Source organism: Megachile rotundata, chromosome 2 (assembly GCF_050947335.1).
Source record: "Megachile rotundata isolate GNS110a chromosome 2, iyMegRotu1, whole genome shotgun sequence".
NCBI classification, from domain to species: Eukaryota; Metazoa; Arthropoda; class Insecta; order Hymenoptera; family Megachilidae; genus Megachile; species Megachile rotundata.
The window spans coordinates 8,528,920-8,545,487 of record NC_134984.1 but is presented as its reverse complement, the minus strand read 5'-3'; the positions used below and the strand labels follow the sequence as shown (position 1 = coordinate 8,545,487).

Here is a 16,568-nt window from a genome sequence, read left to right as displayed (position 1 = left end):
TTGAGAATGTATAGATTTAGAGATGTACAGATTTGAGGATGCACGTACTTGGAGATGTAGAAATTATGCCAGTAGGGATTTCGACATTTAAAAATTTGATAATCTGGATTTGGGAATTTAACTATTTGAGGGTGTAGAGATTCGAGAATATAAGGATTTGGGGATGTAGAGATTTGGGAATGTAGGAATATGGAGATGTAGGGATTTGAGGATTTTAAAAAGAAAATTGTTTCTTTCTTCTCTTGCCTTCTTTTTCCAAAGATCGTACTTAATATACACAAGCAAAGTAAGAAACGCAAAAATTCAATTACCTACGGCCAAGGCTACTAGCACCAATTACTATGGTGTAGACCGCAGACCGTCCCTTAAAGAAGATGTCGAAGCGCTTTATGCCAGCTAAATTTAAAATTCTTCCAGCAAAGTGGTACACCGGCACATAATTTACGAATAGAAATGCAATATTTAAAAAATAACTATGGCGGTAAATTCATTGGCACACGCTCAATATATTAACTCGATTTAAATCCCCTGACTTTTCCATGTGGTTATTTAAAAGATAAGAATTATATAAATTCTGTAGAAAAGAACAAGTATTACAGCAATGTGCAATAATAAACAGATCATCTTAACTTAGTTATGAAAACATTCGCAAAGCGTTGCCTGAAATGTGTATAGTGTAATGGAGAAGCATTTGAGTATCTTCTCCAATAAAGGTATTTCCTTGAAATACTCGATAATTAATAATTTCTTTATTACTGTACTTTAATAGTGTTTTACGTAGAACGGCAAAGAGCATTCAACTGTGTAAAAAATTATGCATTTATTAGCGAGATTTATTATTACGTATTTATTAGGAAGATTTATTAGCGAGGCACAATTAGCGAGATTATTATAACCTTATATTAAATAAAAATTACTTTTAACCTGTCTGATTCATTTCAATACCACACTGATAATAATATAATATTATGATTATAGTCGTATATTAAATGTTGAGTATTTTGATTCTCATATTTCAGAAAGTGATTATATATCAGAAAAATATTGTAAAATTTACAGGAAAAATGTGGTAAACGAAATAATTATAGTCCGAAATAAACCAAAAATGATCCATCATTTGAACAGTAATAAAGTATTACAATAATAAAAAATATTTGAATAATACATTCTTAGCTGGCTCAAATATAACTAGTGTTACGAGTCGGAGGGGTACAACCCCGTGGCTGGAGGATGTATTTGATTATGGTAGTTGTCACAGTATTGCCTCGAAAGAAGCAACAGTTTCCAATTTCGAAATTAGCAAATTTCTATCTCCACTTCTTTGATTGAAGTCGACCGCGTGAGAGATCCGAAACTAATAATTTTTATGTATGATCAAACAGTTTAGCGAAAAGAAGACAGAACATGTATATTGTTTTCTTATTTCTAACTCTAACACATAGTGATTCAAAAAACAAAAGCAAGCCGAATAACATACCACCTTTGAAATAAGCAACTGGCCGGTCCCGAGAGTGTTGCTTATTTCGAGGCAATACTGTACTAGGCTAACTCAGGCTTTGTTAATTAACCATAACCTTAGCTATAGTTGGGTGTCACAGGAAAGGTCAAGATGTGTAGATGAGCCGACGTGTGGCTAATACCGGGTGCCCCAGGAAGCGATGTGTGAACTAGCCGACTTATGGTTAACGCCGGGCGTCACAGGAAATGTTAGCATAGGTAACTAGATTTGACGGTATACTTCGAGCAGCGAGGATACACTGACAGATGGAATTTTGGACTTTGGTTATAATCAATTGAGTAATTAGGTATAAAAAATGAACAGTACAATATATTTTTCCCAAAACCGGATTCTACAAATGTTTGAGTGTCCTTGGTTAAGGTGACTCTATTGTCCAAGAGCTTAAATGTTTCTTTGATTTTAAGTTAATGAATTTAACGACGGTTAAAATCGTTGAATCTAACGACGGAATGAATTAACAAAGATTTCGACTCCAACGAATTAGCCCTTCCCAATTTTAACGAAAAACGAGCAAACGGGGATTCAAGAGCGAGTCAGTAAAATGTCTAACAGCAGACTTACGTACTGTATGGTTTAATTTGTCTCGACTGGGACTCTAACCGACCTTGATTAATAAGACTTCTCTAAACTTGACATGATGACTCTAATAGAACTCGAACAGAGGTTAGTCGACGATCAAGAATTTACTGGGCTCGACACGTCCTTACAACCCTTTTTATACCCAAAAAGTGGACAGAAAAACGAGTGGTAGTGGAAACAGTGAGAACGGATCAACGCGACGTTCTCGTCTAACAAATTTTCATCGCGTTGGTCCAGAGGCGGTATTCTTGGGCGAAGCCTAATAAGGAAACCCTGGTAGCTGGGAAAACTAAGCAAGACTAAATTCTTCCTTCGCGATGGTCTTTGACTATGCTCGAAGAATCAACTTCAAAATAGAAAATGCTCAGTATACGTAACACAGCGCCGTCTTTCTGAACAGCGTAATAAATGCTTTTTTATCTTCTTAAATATAAAAATATCCAATAGCATTAGGTAATACGAAGATAAATCATTTCTCTACATTTCCTTCTGTTTTCATTGAAAACCAGTGTAAAATCTGACTCTGCCACGTGAATATTCCTGTTGTTATTCAAAATATGAAAATATAGTTAATGAAAAGGGGAGAATGTACGTGATACGTGCATATGTGGTAGCGAAGAAAAAACGTTTCATCAATTTCAACCATCTCCCAAAGATTTTTAAGCCATCGGCGATATTTCGAACGAATACGTACGTTCTCTGTTATTCTTTAATAAAGAGCAAAAAATTTTCTTCATGTACCTTGTGTCCGATTGATTTCCGGGTAATTTTGTCATAATGGAAAGCGTTAATATGGACAGATGGAGTATGTTACGGTAATAATAGTATTTCCTTTTCTTTTTATTTTAGGATAATGTAAAAGAAATTAAGATTAGATAGGTAAGAGCTGGTCTAAAAATATTTTTTATTATCGTAAATTATAAAACAACGGTCATACAATGTTGATTTCATTAAACGTGTAAGTAAAGAAATATTTGAGTTTTAAAATATTTATTAAGTTCCAGATATTTACCAAAGAATTATTAATAAAAATTACAGTTGGTCCGATATTCACGTATTGAACGACATTTTAAAATTAAGTAAACAAAAATTAATCTGTTCCGGTTATTACTTAGTGACTTGTTAGTGACATCAAAAAATAAAGCATTCCAAAGTCGTTTTTTACATTTGTTATAATTTTTTAATAAAGTGTTTAAAATCTTTTGTTAATATAACATCTTTTTCTTATGTTTGCATTTGGAATATGTTTTCAAAGTTTGGATGTAAAAAACTGGACACCCTGTATATTAAACTATTTAGAACATAGGTTCTTAAACAATTTTGACATTAATTTCATACAGGGTGGCTCACCACATTTTGCCATCTAGATTTGCGACATTATTATTACTCATAGCAAACAATGTTTCAGATGAAGTTGAATGGTTTTGAGAGGGGCATATGCTGGTGGTATATTTTTTTTGTAGGTGGACGTGTAAAGGACATATGAAGGTCATTAATGTTTTTTTAAATGAAATCATATATTTTGTATCGCATCAGCTGATACTCCTTTATATTCTTTACAAAAAAGTATTAATCTATTTATGCGAAAAAATCATTAGTTTAGGAGATATTTTAATTTCAATGTCTATTTACAGAAAAGGTTCAATGTGGCGACCATTTGACTATAAATAATAGTGTAATTTTATTAACGTATTAATATAGAACTGATTTATAGAAATTGGCCACTACGTGATAATAATGCGCAATACAAACTTTTGAACTGTAGTGTATGCTATCGACTGTTCCTCTGTCCGTTGATTTTATCGACGATTTCATGGAAAAGCTGTTAAAAGGAAAAGCACATCGTAAACGAAACTCGTGACCAACAAAAGTTTCAGGTATTGGCTAAAAGGTTAGTTTGATTCTATTTTTATGTCAGCAGGTCTCATTAAGTGATCGTTTTTAGTAGTTCATTTTAGTTCAGTTACGGCAATATTGATCTTAAAGCTTGTTATGCAATATTCCATGAGTTTTCCAATAATTTGAACACCATACTGAATTCGTTGTATCTGACCAGGAAACTACCTGTGTTACTTTCGGATTTTATAGAACTTTAACAAATTGATAGATTAGGTTGCTATAAATTTTTGTAAGATCTTAGATTTAGATGAACGATAACTTTCAAAACATTTAACCTTCAACAGTCATATTGAAGTATGAAACGACTCCAGCCAATTTAGCTTCAATTTTAATCACTTTATATCTTGAAAATTTGAACAAATACATTTTTTGAAACTCTAATATTTTTACTACCTCTTCTCTTAAACTGTTATATCTCAAAAGTGTTCAACTAAGATTTTAGCTCTTTATATAAAGATTTTTAAAATTTTGAATTTTTCTATAAAAACCGTCATTTTCTCAATTTGTTCACGTTTCTGAATTTCTTTTCATATTCAACGTTTAAATTGGTTGAAATCAGTCAATTTATGTTAAAACTTTAAAAATGTTAAATAAATATGAAATATGGTAACATTTTCAGAGTATTTATTATTTTTCTTCAAGTTAAAATAATGAGTAGCTTCTTTGTAAAGAACATTTAAGTGAATGGGGTTTTAAAAATCTAAGTGAGTCAGCTATGTTATTTTGATGAAGTGTGACCGTTAATGATTAAAAATCAAAACTTTTAAAAGTTTGGAGACTTACAAACTTGAAAATTAAAAAATAAAGGAATTTGAAAATTTAAGAAATTTGAAAAATTGATGATTTGGAAATAAAAAAATTTTCAAGTTTGAATATTTGTGCCTACCCAAAGGAAGCATATAATGTGCTGTGTAGATGAATATTAACTTGTCTGTAGTAATGAAATAATTAATCTTTCATAGAGTTAACGATATGCACGATTCTCCATCATACTCCATGAATTGTTAATTCCTGTTTAAGAAGAGCTCGAATTTTCCGAGCAAGGAGATTGAAAGTACAGCACTTCATGTAGTTTAAACATTGCCTGTTGCCACGGAACAAACAAAGAAACAACTCATAAATATGTAACTGCTTTACATATTTAAATACCGTGAAGATACTGTAACAGCACCTAATAACCGCGAAGCTAACAAAGCACTATTAAACACATGCAAAACGGCTATTAAATATAAAATAGATGATCTGAAAACACTGTACAACGTGTTCGAGTTTTTCGGCGCGAAATCGTATTAATATGTAAAGAAAGAATATTATATCGACATAATGTTTCATATATTTTATTAAAAAGTTATAACAAAAATATAAAATGACAAATTTATTGCATTGATGTTTAATATCACATACGAGGTGTTCCAGATTTGTCCGTATAACTTTACCAGTGTATTTTATAAATAAATAAAAAAAAATGGTTATGTGGGCTCTTAAATGCATTACTAAAAGCTATTAACCCCTTGTCGTACAATTTATTTGCCAGATGCGTCAATCAAATTTAACTATTAAAACAAATCAAGAAAATTAAAATGTTCTGAATATTTTATATTTAACAATCTCTGACTCTGATTCAACTTAAAGAATAATTTTGAATTGAAATTTGAAGGGTGTCTTTTAATGCCTTTTGGTAGAAATATTCTTAATAAAGTATTTAAAATCCTATGTTAATATAACGTCTTCTTCATATGTTTGCGTATGAAATATGTTGGTAAAAAACTGGGACACTCTGTATATTCCGACAGCTATGGATTTTCATGGAACAACAAACTGAAAATTCCTTTATCATTTTAAATTACGGTTTCGTTATCGGGAAATAAATAATTGAAAATTACAGTTTCATTTTCGAGATAAGTAATTGAATATTACACATTTGTGCTTTTACAATACAAAGAGGTCTGTGATACTGCTTTATGTAAATATTGAGTTGTGAGGACATGAATTACGAGGTTTATAAGTCTTTTATATGTTCTCTATAGAAATTTCTGTTGTAGTTATTCTGAATAACATTAACATATTTTTTCAGTTATATCTTGAAAATGAAACAGCTAGTTAAATGTTCAAAAATTATGATTAAATATTTGATTTTGGACAAGCTGCTGCTTTATTTTCAGTAAAAATGAAAACGCGACTCATATGGTATAATATGTTCTGACTTCCTTATTTTTTACATGGACGTATTAATGCATTTTTCAAGTGCAATTGAATTTTAATTCAATTTTTTTAATTCAACCCAGTTTTCCGTTAAACCAACAGGTAATAATAAAAAAACAGAAAAACTTCTCTAGAAAGCAACGGCATTCAAAATCCACATTTCATCGGCATTTTATTATTTTTATTATGTTTATAGAAATAAGGCCCACGAGAGTTATTAATAAAAGAAGGATTTTGGAGTCAAGATCTGAATGTGAAGATAATTCAACGAAATTGTGAAAAAGAATAACTGAGCTACTGAAGTATTATCCGTTTAATTAACAATTAATTCATCAATTTTTAAACTGAGCAAGTGACTCTCACTTTCAAAATAAGTGGCTCGTGTGTTATGTAACACTATGTTATATTCTATAAAAATATATTCTAATTCAAAGTAATCTAACAAATGTATTAATCTGACAATGTAGTAATCTAACAATTTATTGCAAGTACAATAAAATTTTTCAATTACAGAATTTGAAATTCAAAATTTGAAATAATGTTCATTTTCACATTCGAAAATTTCAATTTCCCATATCACTAATAAAGAATTTAGTATAATTAAGCGTCAATATATCTAACGACGGATTCTGATCTATTTTGAGAATATTCTTCACGATGAAAATCTGCTGAGCAGTAGACCGAAATGTTTGTGAATTTACGAGACGAAAAACGAATTTACCATTCGGTCGACGGGGTCTGTAAAAAAGCTAGCATTACTCGCAGGGAAGAAAAATCAGCTGAGCAGGACTTCTTTTGGAAAACGGGAGATCTTTTGTGTGCTTCCGGACTAGCAGATTAATCGTAAATATCGGTATCTTTATTGAAACGGTATTACAAATGGTTTAGTGCGTTTTTCATAAAATCGAGAATCCTGAAATGTTAATCATATCTTGAAATCTATATGATTAACACTAAATTTCATCCACTCCTTTAATGCATATAATGTTATAATACAATGTATAATTGTAGTGTTACGTTAAGTATAGTAATTATATAATAATGATAATGTAATTGTTCCTTTTTCATTTTTCAGAAGTAGTTAAATTATAAGTAAATTAAAAGTGATTAAAAATAACATGGCTTTTAACGATTGTAATTGATTCTTTTTTTAATATTTTAGAAGTAGACAAATTATAACTAAATTTGCAGCAATTAAAAATGACGTGACTTTTAGTGATTGTGTTTTAAATTAATAAATTTAATAGCTAATAAGCTATTTTGAAGCTATATGGAGGCTACATAATTGCACAATATAATAAAATTTTTTAGGTTGAATGACATAACTTCATAAAATTTGTCGTAATTTCAAATAATTAAAAAACTTATGGAAAAAAGACAATTCTGAATACTAACAATATGAATTAGATACTGGTACCTAATAAATTAAACAACAAATTAGAATTTCGAGATAAAAGACCTCATCCTTATTCTATATTTTTTTGTATCAACCCGCAGTATCTGTTCAAATTATTAAGGTGCTAATGGAAATAATATGTTTTCTATGTTCTTGTAAAGATAAAATCATGAGACCGGAAATAATATTAATTTTTGTATTTGAATTTCGTGTAATTCATGAAACTTCATTAAAAATATTGAAAAGGTTTCAATTTCTTAAGGTAGTTATCAAAATCTACAGATAGAATCAGTATTTGATTTTCGTTTTTATCGTTTTCGGCATAATTTCGATGTACTCTATACATATAGATTTCATTTAGTACGTCATTTTTGTGTGATATTGCAAATAAACGGTCAATTTTTTGCTTGTAACAGGTTTCATTAAAAATCCCTTTTTCAATAATTTCTACAACTTTTTACCATGTTTTCATATGCATAAACGACATCGATAAACATCAGCGTTTAATAAAAAATATTATAATAATATTGTATTATACAATATTTCAAAATAATAATTTATTATATAACATTTCAATATAGCAATTTATCATGCAATATTTTAAAACAATAATTTATCGCATAATATTTTAAAATAATAATTTATGATGTAATATTCCAAAATAGTAATTTATCATATAATATTTCAAAAAAATAATTCGTTATATAATATTTCATAGTAATAATTTAGCACAACTAGATTTACGTATTCATTAATTTAGAATGAAATTGTAAATGTAAAGTGCCTTAATAATTTGAACACCCACTATAGATATAATCGATGCCTTCATGACAATCAATATATGAAAAAAAGACAGAAAAACAAAACTATTGTAGAAATTTCAGAACACGTTACCTCTGGCCTCAGCAGCTTGTTTATACAATTGATTCTGCTGTTCAGTATTTCTAGTTCTAGGTGTTCCTTGCAGAGCTGTTGGAATAAAATGTTTTAGTTGCGTTACTTCAGCATGATCACTGTGACATACAGCGAGTGCCCGAATTATTATACTCATTGTCAATAGACTTATTTTTAAAAATATGCTCAATTAGTTTCATAATGTTATTGATAATTAATATACTAATATGATACAATATATAATAAATCTACGAGATTTCTGAAATCTCTCAAACAAGTCAGAGTTTTCATTTCTAGAATAAAAGGTAGGTGCAGATTTAAGGTTATGTTAAGTATTCTATGCTTTGGGCTTCTGGTTGGAGGAAAACCTTCACTTCAATTTAAACATTAAACTCGATAGCTGTCAGATTTTTATATATTTAAGATTGTAAATAAAAAGAATAGAGTGACGAAATGCTGAAGAACTATATTCTCTTGTTTAATATCGCGTTTGACGTGTGTTTAAGTGTTCAACTTTTAGATTTAAATACATGCACTGTTGTTACAAAATCATGCATAGTAAAAAAATATACAATATATATTACATTGAAAAAATAATATATATAATAATACATTATATAGTAATAATTATCTTCAAATTAAAAATGTTAGTTCTCTATAAGTATTCAATTTTTACTTTTAAATAAACGTATTATTGTTACAGAATATCATAACAAAAAATATAGTACACTGTGTTGTAAAAATTATATCTTGCAACACTGCAATTGAAATATCTGCACCACTCCATCAGTTTAAGTTATAAAATACGTAACATTGGTTTAAATATAATAATTTGATAACCCACTGTATACTCGAAAAGTACTCACCATTTTCTTCGTCTTCTCCTGAAACACGTCGGTCTGCTGTAGCTGGAAATCAGAAAGCAATTTACAGTTTCCTGCAATCGTATTGTTAACAAAGACTCGACGGGGCCGCAGCATGAGAAGGAAGTTAACGGAAACGTGTTTCCCTACAAACTCGCAAACAAACAAACAAACTTACGTGTTTATGAATGCAATTGTATGCCGGTCTGATGTCCGTCACGCTTTTCTTCCGCGGAATTTTCTGTGAATTAAACGTAATTATTGTTACTCCAGTCATAGTTTATTCGTGATCGTTGCAGTACCTTCTTCATTTCCTTGTGCAGCTCGAGAAAGTCCTTTTCATTCGAGACGATCGCTTTTACACTCTGAAATTGTATGAACGTAAATCAATTTTAATATGTACATGGACATAAATCAATTTTAATGTATACAGGAACATATATCAATTTTAATAACACGCATATACAAGATATTAGGTAGGTCGATAGAAAGTTTGCAAGAGATGAGAGAAGAGGTTATTTGAAACATATTTAGCTGCATATATCTTCATGCAAAGTATCGTGGATTTTGAGATATTGGTCACTTTATTAATTTTACTTATTACTTATTAATTATTTTACTTATTTTACGTATTTTCGAAGTAAACGATTATAGAAAGCTTATTTTCTTTATTTTTTAATTTCTATGTTGTAAAATTAGACAGTTGTTAAATTTGTAAAAATTCATCGACACTGTATGGTGAAACAGTCGTTACTTTGATACATTTATTATGTTTATTATTATGGTTGCTATTCATTTGTTATTCCAATTATTCAGTTTTCAATAGATTATCTAGTATCAGATTCTATATCTGATTTTTTAATTGTTTCACGATTTTTATAATAATTGAATATACTAAAATTAACTATTTACTACCTTCATGTTGAGAGAAAAAAGGATCAGCAAACTATTGTATACATAATTAATTTTGTAAATTCTGTGTGAAATATAAACTCAAATTTTATTATTTCGTAAATACGATTTAGTTTGTTTGTAAGAAAATTTTGTCACTATGATGTATAGCGGTAAGAGGAATTTTCAAACTAGAATTGAAATTATTTTTGAGTAGATGAAAGTTCAAAGCTATATTGAAGTTATACTTTAATTTGAAGTTGAAAAATTTGGAAAAATGTGAAGAATTTCAAAAGTTGAGGACATTTAGCTAGAGCTGATTCCACGAATAAACCAGTCACTCAGTTCACAAAATCGTCTTTGTTCAACTGCTTTAAATGAACGTAATTGTTACAAGTAACAAAGACTGTTCTTGCAATACAAAGCATGAGAGACTATTTAATCTACCAAAGTAGTTAGTCGTTATACCGTTTTAGTGAAAGAAACACTAGCATTTTTGTGACAATGTTACGGCTTAAGACCAAGAGTCGCCAATTTTTTAATAGTACAAACACTGTAAAGCGTCGTTTTAGTACCATTCATAGTTTTTGTTTCTAAATTTCGAAAGAATATTCTGACATACCCAGTTGAAAGGTCGACAGTCCATTTTAAATCGAAATGGAGATTTTAGCATAACGTATTAGAGCTTAAGGGAAGCTATCAAGTAATAGTACAATAAGAGGATAAAACGAATCCAATCCTGAAATATAGAGGGCAAAAAATGGTGGGTTCCTGAGAAAACAGTCAATGTCAAAACTTTTCAACGAATGAATAACTGTAGTAGAATTAGATAATCAAGATACGTAATAATTTACATAAACAAAATTTCACATATTATTGAGAAGTGCATTTGCAATTTGCAAATTGAATAGTGACATCTGGAAATGTAGACCTTAGGCTCGTTGATTAGAAATGGCGTGCAAAATCACTTGTAGTGATTTATCGCATTGGTCACAAACATGACTGTAGTCGTGATTAAACTTCCCTCACAACCATGATTTGGAAGATGGCATTTTAGGAGTAGTTCACGTTAACTGACCGTTAGTGTTCTACTAACTCCGCTTAGTGGAAATTTGAAAGTTTGAGTTTAATTTGTACCATTATTCGTATGAAGTTTTTATACATTGGCATTCTGTAGATACAATTTATATTATGTATTACTTTAAAGGATAATAAGAAATAAGTTACAATTTGGAACTAGAAGCAGGTTAGTTTTCCGTATACTTTGGTGAAGAGTTTATTGAACATTCCTGCAGCGAAGTTTAAACCATAATTATAATTTATTATAATTTATTTATTATCTTTAGTTTTTCCAATAAGAAAGTAATATTAACGTTCCTTTTAGACTATATTAGAATATAACATAATCTATCAACGTAATTCGTTAAAAATGAAAAGAAGCAATCAATTTGTTCTCTATCAATTAGAAGCGGTCACGAGGAATCACGAATTACTGTGAAGGACCACCGTAAGCGGGAATTAACGTGATCGAATCCCGAGTGATTCAAAACTATCAACACCATCTCTGTCGTTGATAAATGTTTGGCATCATGACGTTTCAACATCGTGTGCTCTGCTCTAAAAAAAATTAGTTAAAAATAATTTTGTATTAGTTCAATAAACACTACTTAAGATCCTTATCTCAAGCACATATTAACAGAAAGATAACTGTAATAAAAGAAAAGAGTATAAAGGTAACAGTTTCCAATTTGTATAATTTTAGTTCAAATTAATTATTTAAGAATATGCTGAAATGTATTTTGAACTCTTCTTTACGCATATTGTGAATAAAAATGTGATAAAGATTATTTTAGAAATTAGATAATTAAAAAATGTTTATTCGATTAAATTTAATATGCCAGTTTACACTATTGTACATTAATACTGCTATTTGACATATTTTATATAAGTAAAAGCAGAAATAATTTTTAACAATTATTTCCATTTCTGTAAACTTAAAGGTAACATAATTCTAAATATTTCATGAGTTTAGAATGCAATACTGTATCGATGTTAACCCACGATTTGGCGCGTTAAGAGGTTGACCCAGGTGTTTAGAAGAGCTGCGGCTTCAATTGTTCAGAATAGAAGAATGGCCGCCTAGATTCACACGTACTTTCGACGGTAGGAACATTTGGTTCAAGTGGTCACGCACGCCCATTAGGCCAAAAACAATGACAGTCGGCAAATGTCTGAAGAGTGAATGAAATAGTGCGAATTGCGTGTTGCTGTTATTGTCATTATTATTCTTATTTACGGAGATGTAACACTGGAAGTGTTCACGGTGGGGATAGAACTTTTTTTGGGTCGACCTCGCACGCCAACTCTTGAGTTGACACCTGTACTAAATTATCATTTATAATTTAAGGATATTTTGATCAGCATAATCTTTATCCAATTTTACTCAAAATTCATACCCTTTTACATTATTGTACATTAACAAAGTTGTCTCATGTATTGTACACGCATTCGCACTTTGTCTTATATTGTCAGTGGTAATCAAGTTTTTTTATAACAGCAAAAGCTTTAACTAATTCTACAACTTTTCATCACGATTTGTTTTCATAACATGATTTTAAATTACTTTTATAGAAATAAACGGAAAGAATCCAATTATAAATAGTTGGTGCAAATTATTACATGTCCCACAAAAGACGTATCAGCTTACTTCATTATAAGTGATTATATAGAAACATTCTTATATAATAACATAAAACATATACATAGGAGAACAGAATGTAATTACTTTGTTTCCATGTAAAACGATAAGAGGTCATACTAATTCAGGACACAAAGTTCTACACGTGAAGCTCAAGTTTTTTACCCCCAAACTTTACCAACGTATTCCATACATAAATATAAGAAAAAGATGTTATATCAATATAAGGTTTTATAACAAAAGTATAAAATGATTTCAGACTGCTTTGTTTTTTGATGTCACATACAATGTGTCTCTGATTTGTACATAAAATTTTTCCAGCATGATCTGTAAATAAAAATGATAAAGGAATGTTATATAAACAGAAACTCTTAAATTTTTTCTTGAAAGATTATGGCGGATGCTGGTAAAGTTTTAGAGAACGCCCCGTAGTATCGCTTTAAAATTAGTAGTAGGGTGAATTATGTTAGGATAAGTTCGGTTAGATCAGGTTTTAGGTAGGAGGTTTAGGTAGGTTCGTAGGCTACGTTAGGTTAGACTATTTTGACAATACTGTCTGCTTGGAATGTGCAGGAAACCATTTTTACACCATTTCAGTTTTTGAATTCAGGGTGTGGGTAGATTCATGTAGGTACGTTCAGGTTAAAGCAAGTTAAATTTTAGGTTAGGGTATTTAGTGCAAATTAAGGCTAAATTAGGCCAAATAGAAGTATAGATCAGGTTACTTCGTGAAAAACCATTATTATATGATTTCATTTTTTTACCTCTAGGAGGTCAGTGCGTAGAAGTTAAGAAAAAAATTTGTTACTATTACAGCTACATCTAAAAAGTCTTGAGAAATTTAGAGATTCAGAGATTCAGAGATGCATGGATTCAGAGATGCATGGATTCAGAGATGCATGGATTCACAGATTTAGAGATTCAGAGATTCAGAGATTCAGAGATTCAGAGATTCGGAGATTCAGAGATTCAGAGATTCAGAGATTCAGAGATTCAGAGATTCAGAGATTCAGAGATTCAGAGATTCAGAGATTCAGAGATTCAGAGATTCAGAGATTCAGAGATTCAGAGATTCAGAGGTGCATGGATTCAGAGATTCAGAGATGCATGGATTCGGAGATTCAGAGATTCAGGGATTCGGAGATTCAGAGATTCAGAGATGCATGGATTCGGAGATTCAGAGATGCATGGATTCGGAGATTCAGAGATTCGGAGATTCAGAGATTCAGAGATTCGGAGATTCAGAGATTCGGAGATTCAGAGATTCGGAGATTCAGAGATTCGGAGATTCAGAGATTCAGAGATGCATGGATTCGGAGATTCAGAGATTCGGAGATTCAGAGATTCAGAGGTTCAGACATGCAGAGATGCAGAGATGCAGAGATGCAGAGATGCAGAGATGCAGAGATGCAAAGATTTAGAAATCTAGAAATTTGGAAATTTGGAAATTTTCTGTTATACAACACTTCTTTACGTTGAACTACGTACAACAGAAAGTAAGGCAGATACTAGCACTAGAAGGTGAGAGACTTAACCTTAAATAAGGTTTGATAAGTAAGCTGTAACATTATCAAGTTGGATAATCCACGAATTTTTCAATTTCTAACATTTTTTATTAAGCTGATTTGTAATCACTCTAGTAGCAATCCGTCTCTATACCCGTTTCATGCTCACGTTGAATGTCCCCATTAGTATGCAGTGTGGAGGACTAAGCTTCATGATCTTTTATGTCCTCTCCTTCACCCTGGAATATTTTCATCCATTTATATACAATCGCTTTCTTCATGGCTTTCTTTTCAGCGACCACTGTCGAGTTTCACAAAACCATTTTTCTTTAATCCATGAAAGGTTTTGTATCATATTTGTGTTAATATAAATTAGAGATTTTGTATTTTTTAAATACAGGGTGAGTCACAAATCGTGGTCAGTGGAAATTACTCTGCTATTAGCAGTCTTATCGAGAATGTTTTTATCAGCTTTTTCGTAGTTTTAAGAGAACTTTAACATGACTATAAAAAATTATTTCTCAACTCTTTTTTTTATGTTTTTTGAAGGTCACCTTGGATTTTGTATAATGCTTTATATGTCTGATACGTTGAGGGTTTCGTAGAAGACACAGATTAAATACAATGTACGCATTGTGACTAATTACTTATGAGAAACTTATTTGGATATTTTGCAAATAAACATATAATTTTTGTACATCTGTGTGCAAGAGGATTTCAAGACGAATCCTGTGGATATGAGACATATGGGATATATTTTTCATCTACGTCGTGAAAAAATTAAAAAAAACTTTATATTACAAGAAGTATCATACCCTGCGCCATTATGCACGTTTCTATGTTGTTGTCCTGTACATTCCGAAGGACATTTTTTGATCTACCGATGACTAAAATTAACATTTGTTTTTTACCATCAACATGTGTTCATGTTAATTTTAATATGCTACATTGGAACTTAAATTATTTTTTATATTAATGTTACCGTGAAAGACCGAAATCTGGAGAATGTCGACTTTCACCGGTGAATGTCAACATTCACACAGTCGCTTGGTGTATGTCCGAAATATTTGCTAAATACCCTTATTTCTGACTTACACCGATAAATGTCGACATTCACCATGCACTAATGGTGAATGTTGAACATGTCGGAGATTTATACTTTCTTCTCCGTAATTCAGTCGCTATAAAACGTCACAAGGGTGACGTAATTTTTGCGCCTCTTTTTCTGAGAGGAGTGACCAAGAATTTAAAACACATAGTAAGTACATTCTAAGCATACGTGTTCTTCCTCCGTGGCCTATTCTGACGTGAGTTTCATATAGTATACTGAACAATTCTTCATTGGTAACATAATACTGTATATTCGTTTCCCCTGATTTTAATGGTACAATTAATTTCCTTTCATCATTAATTTTTAAAACGTCAAAACGTTTTAATCGTCTGTGATCCAAAGGTGTGTTGCATTTAGTTTTAGCAGAAACCACTTCAGAAAGTATTTTAGAGTACTTTTCTTGAGAAAAATAAAAACAATTGTCTTCTCGTTTACCCGCAATTAATGCATTTAACTTTTCAAGAAAAAGATCACGATTTACTGCAGTATCCATTGAGTATAAATTACGGTATTGGAAAAAAAATTAAGAAAACGTTGCTTGCATTATCAAAGCTTGCATAAGATTGCCAAAGCTGACTGACTCCCAACAGAACACAGGATTTGGCGGGAAAGAGCGAGTCGCTTCTTTGTCGGCTCCTCTCTTTTGGACCTCCACCAGAGCATGGCTGTGATTGACGACATACACCGGTGAAGGTCCGAATGTACAAGTATGTAATAAAATATTCGATCTTTCACCGACGTATTTGGTATATGTTGACATTCACCGGTGAAAGTCGACATCCTCCAATTTCGATCTTTCACGGTAACATTAACACCGCGTTGCAAGTATAAAAAACAACAACATTCTGTGGTACTTTTTGTCAACAAAACCTATACGTGTAGCATCAATACAAATTAACTCCTTTGCCATAGTTGAACTAGCTTAAAAATTAACAGTATTTACACCTTCTTTAATGTTATATGGAATAAGTCACTTCTACAATTGCATTACAAAATTTAGCGACATTCGCA

The 16,568-nt window shown here is 30.9% G+C and overlaps 1 protein-coding gene across 6 annotated transcripts in view; it reads right to left on the bottom strand.

Annotated features, from left to right (window-relative positions):
* The window catches only part of LOC100878228 (uncharacterized), a 43,020-nt gene that overhangs the window by 21,354 nt on the left and 5,098 nt on the right, over positions 1–16,568 (bottom strand). For 5 of the 6 annotated variants that reach the window (XR_013040626.1, XR_013040624.1, XR_013040623.1 and 2 more), the window contains exons 3-6: positions 9,655–9,717; positions 9,531–9,593; positions 9,356–9,397; positions 8,490–8,564 (exon numbers count right to left, since the gene is read on the bottom strand). Coding sequence is in view for 3 of the 6 variants with exons in the window: in XM_076540257.1 (XP_076396372.1) it covers positions 8,490–8,564; positions 9,356–9,397; positions 9,531–9,593; positions 9,655–9,717 (243 nt within the window). In the remaining 3 variants the exon portion in view is untranslated. Of the gene's footprint in view, positions 1–3,347; positions 3,921–8,489; positions 8,565–9,355; positions 9,398–9,530; positions 9,594–9,654; positions 9,718–16,568 lie in introns of those variants that run through there. The other variant, XM_076540252.1, reaches the window with a different exon arrangement.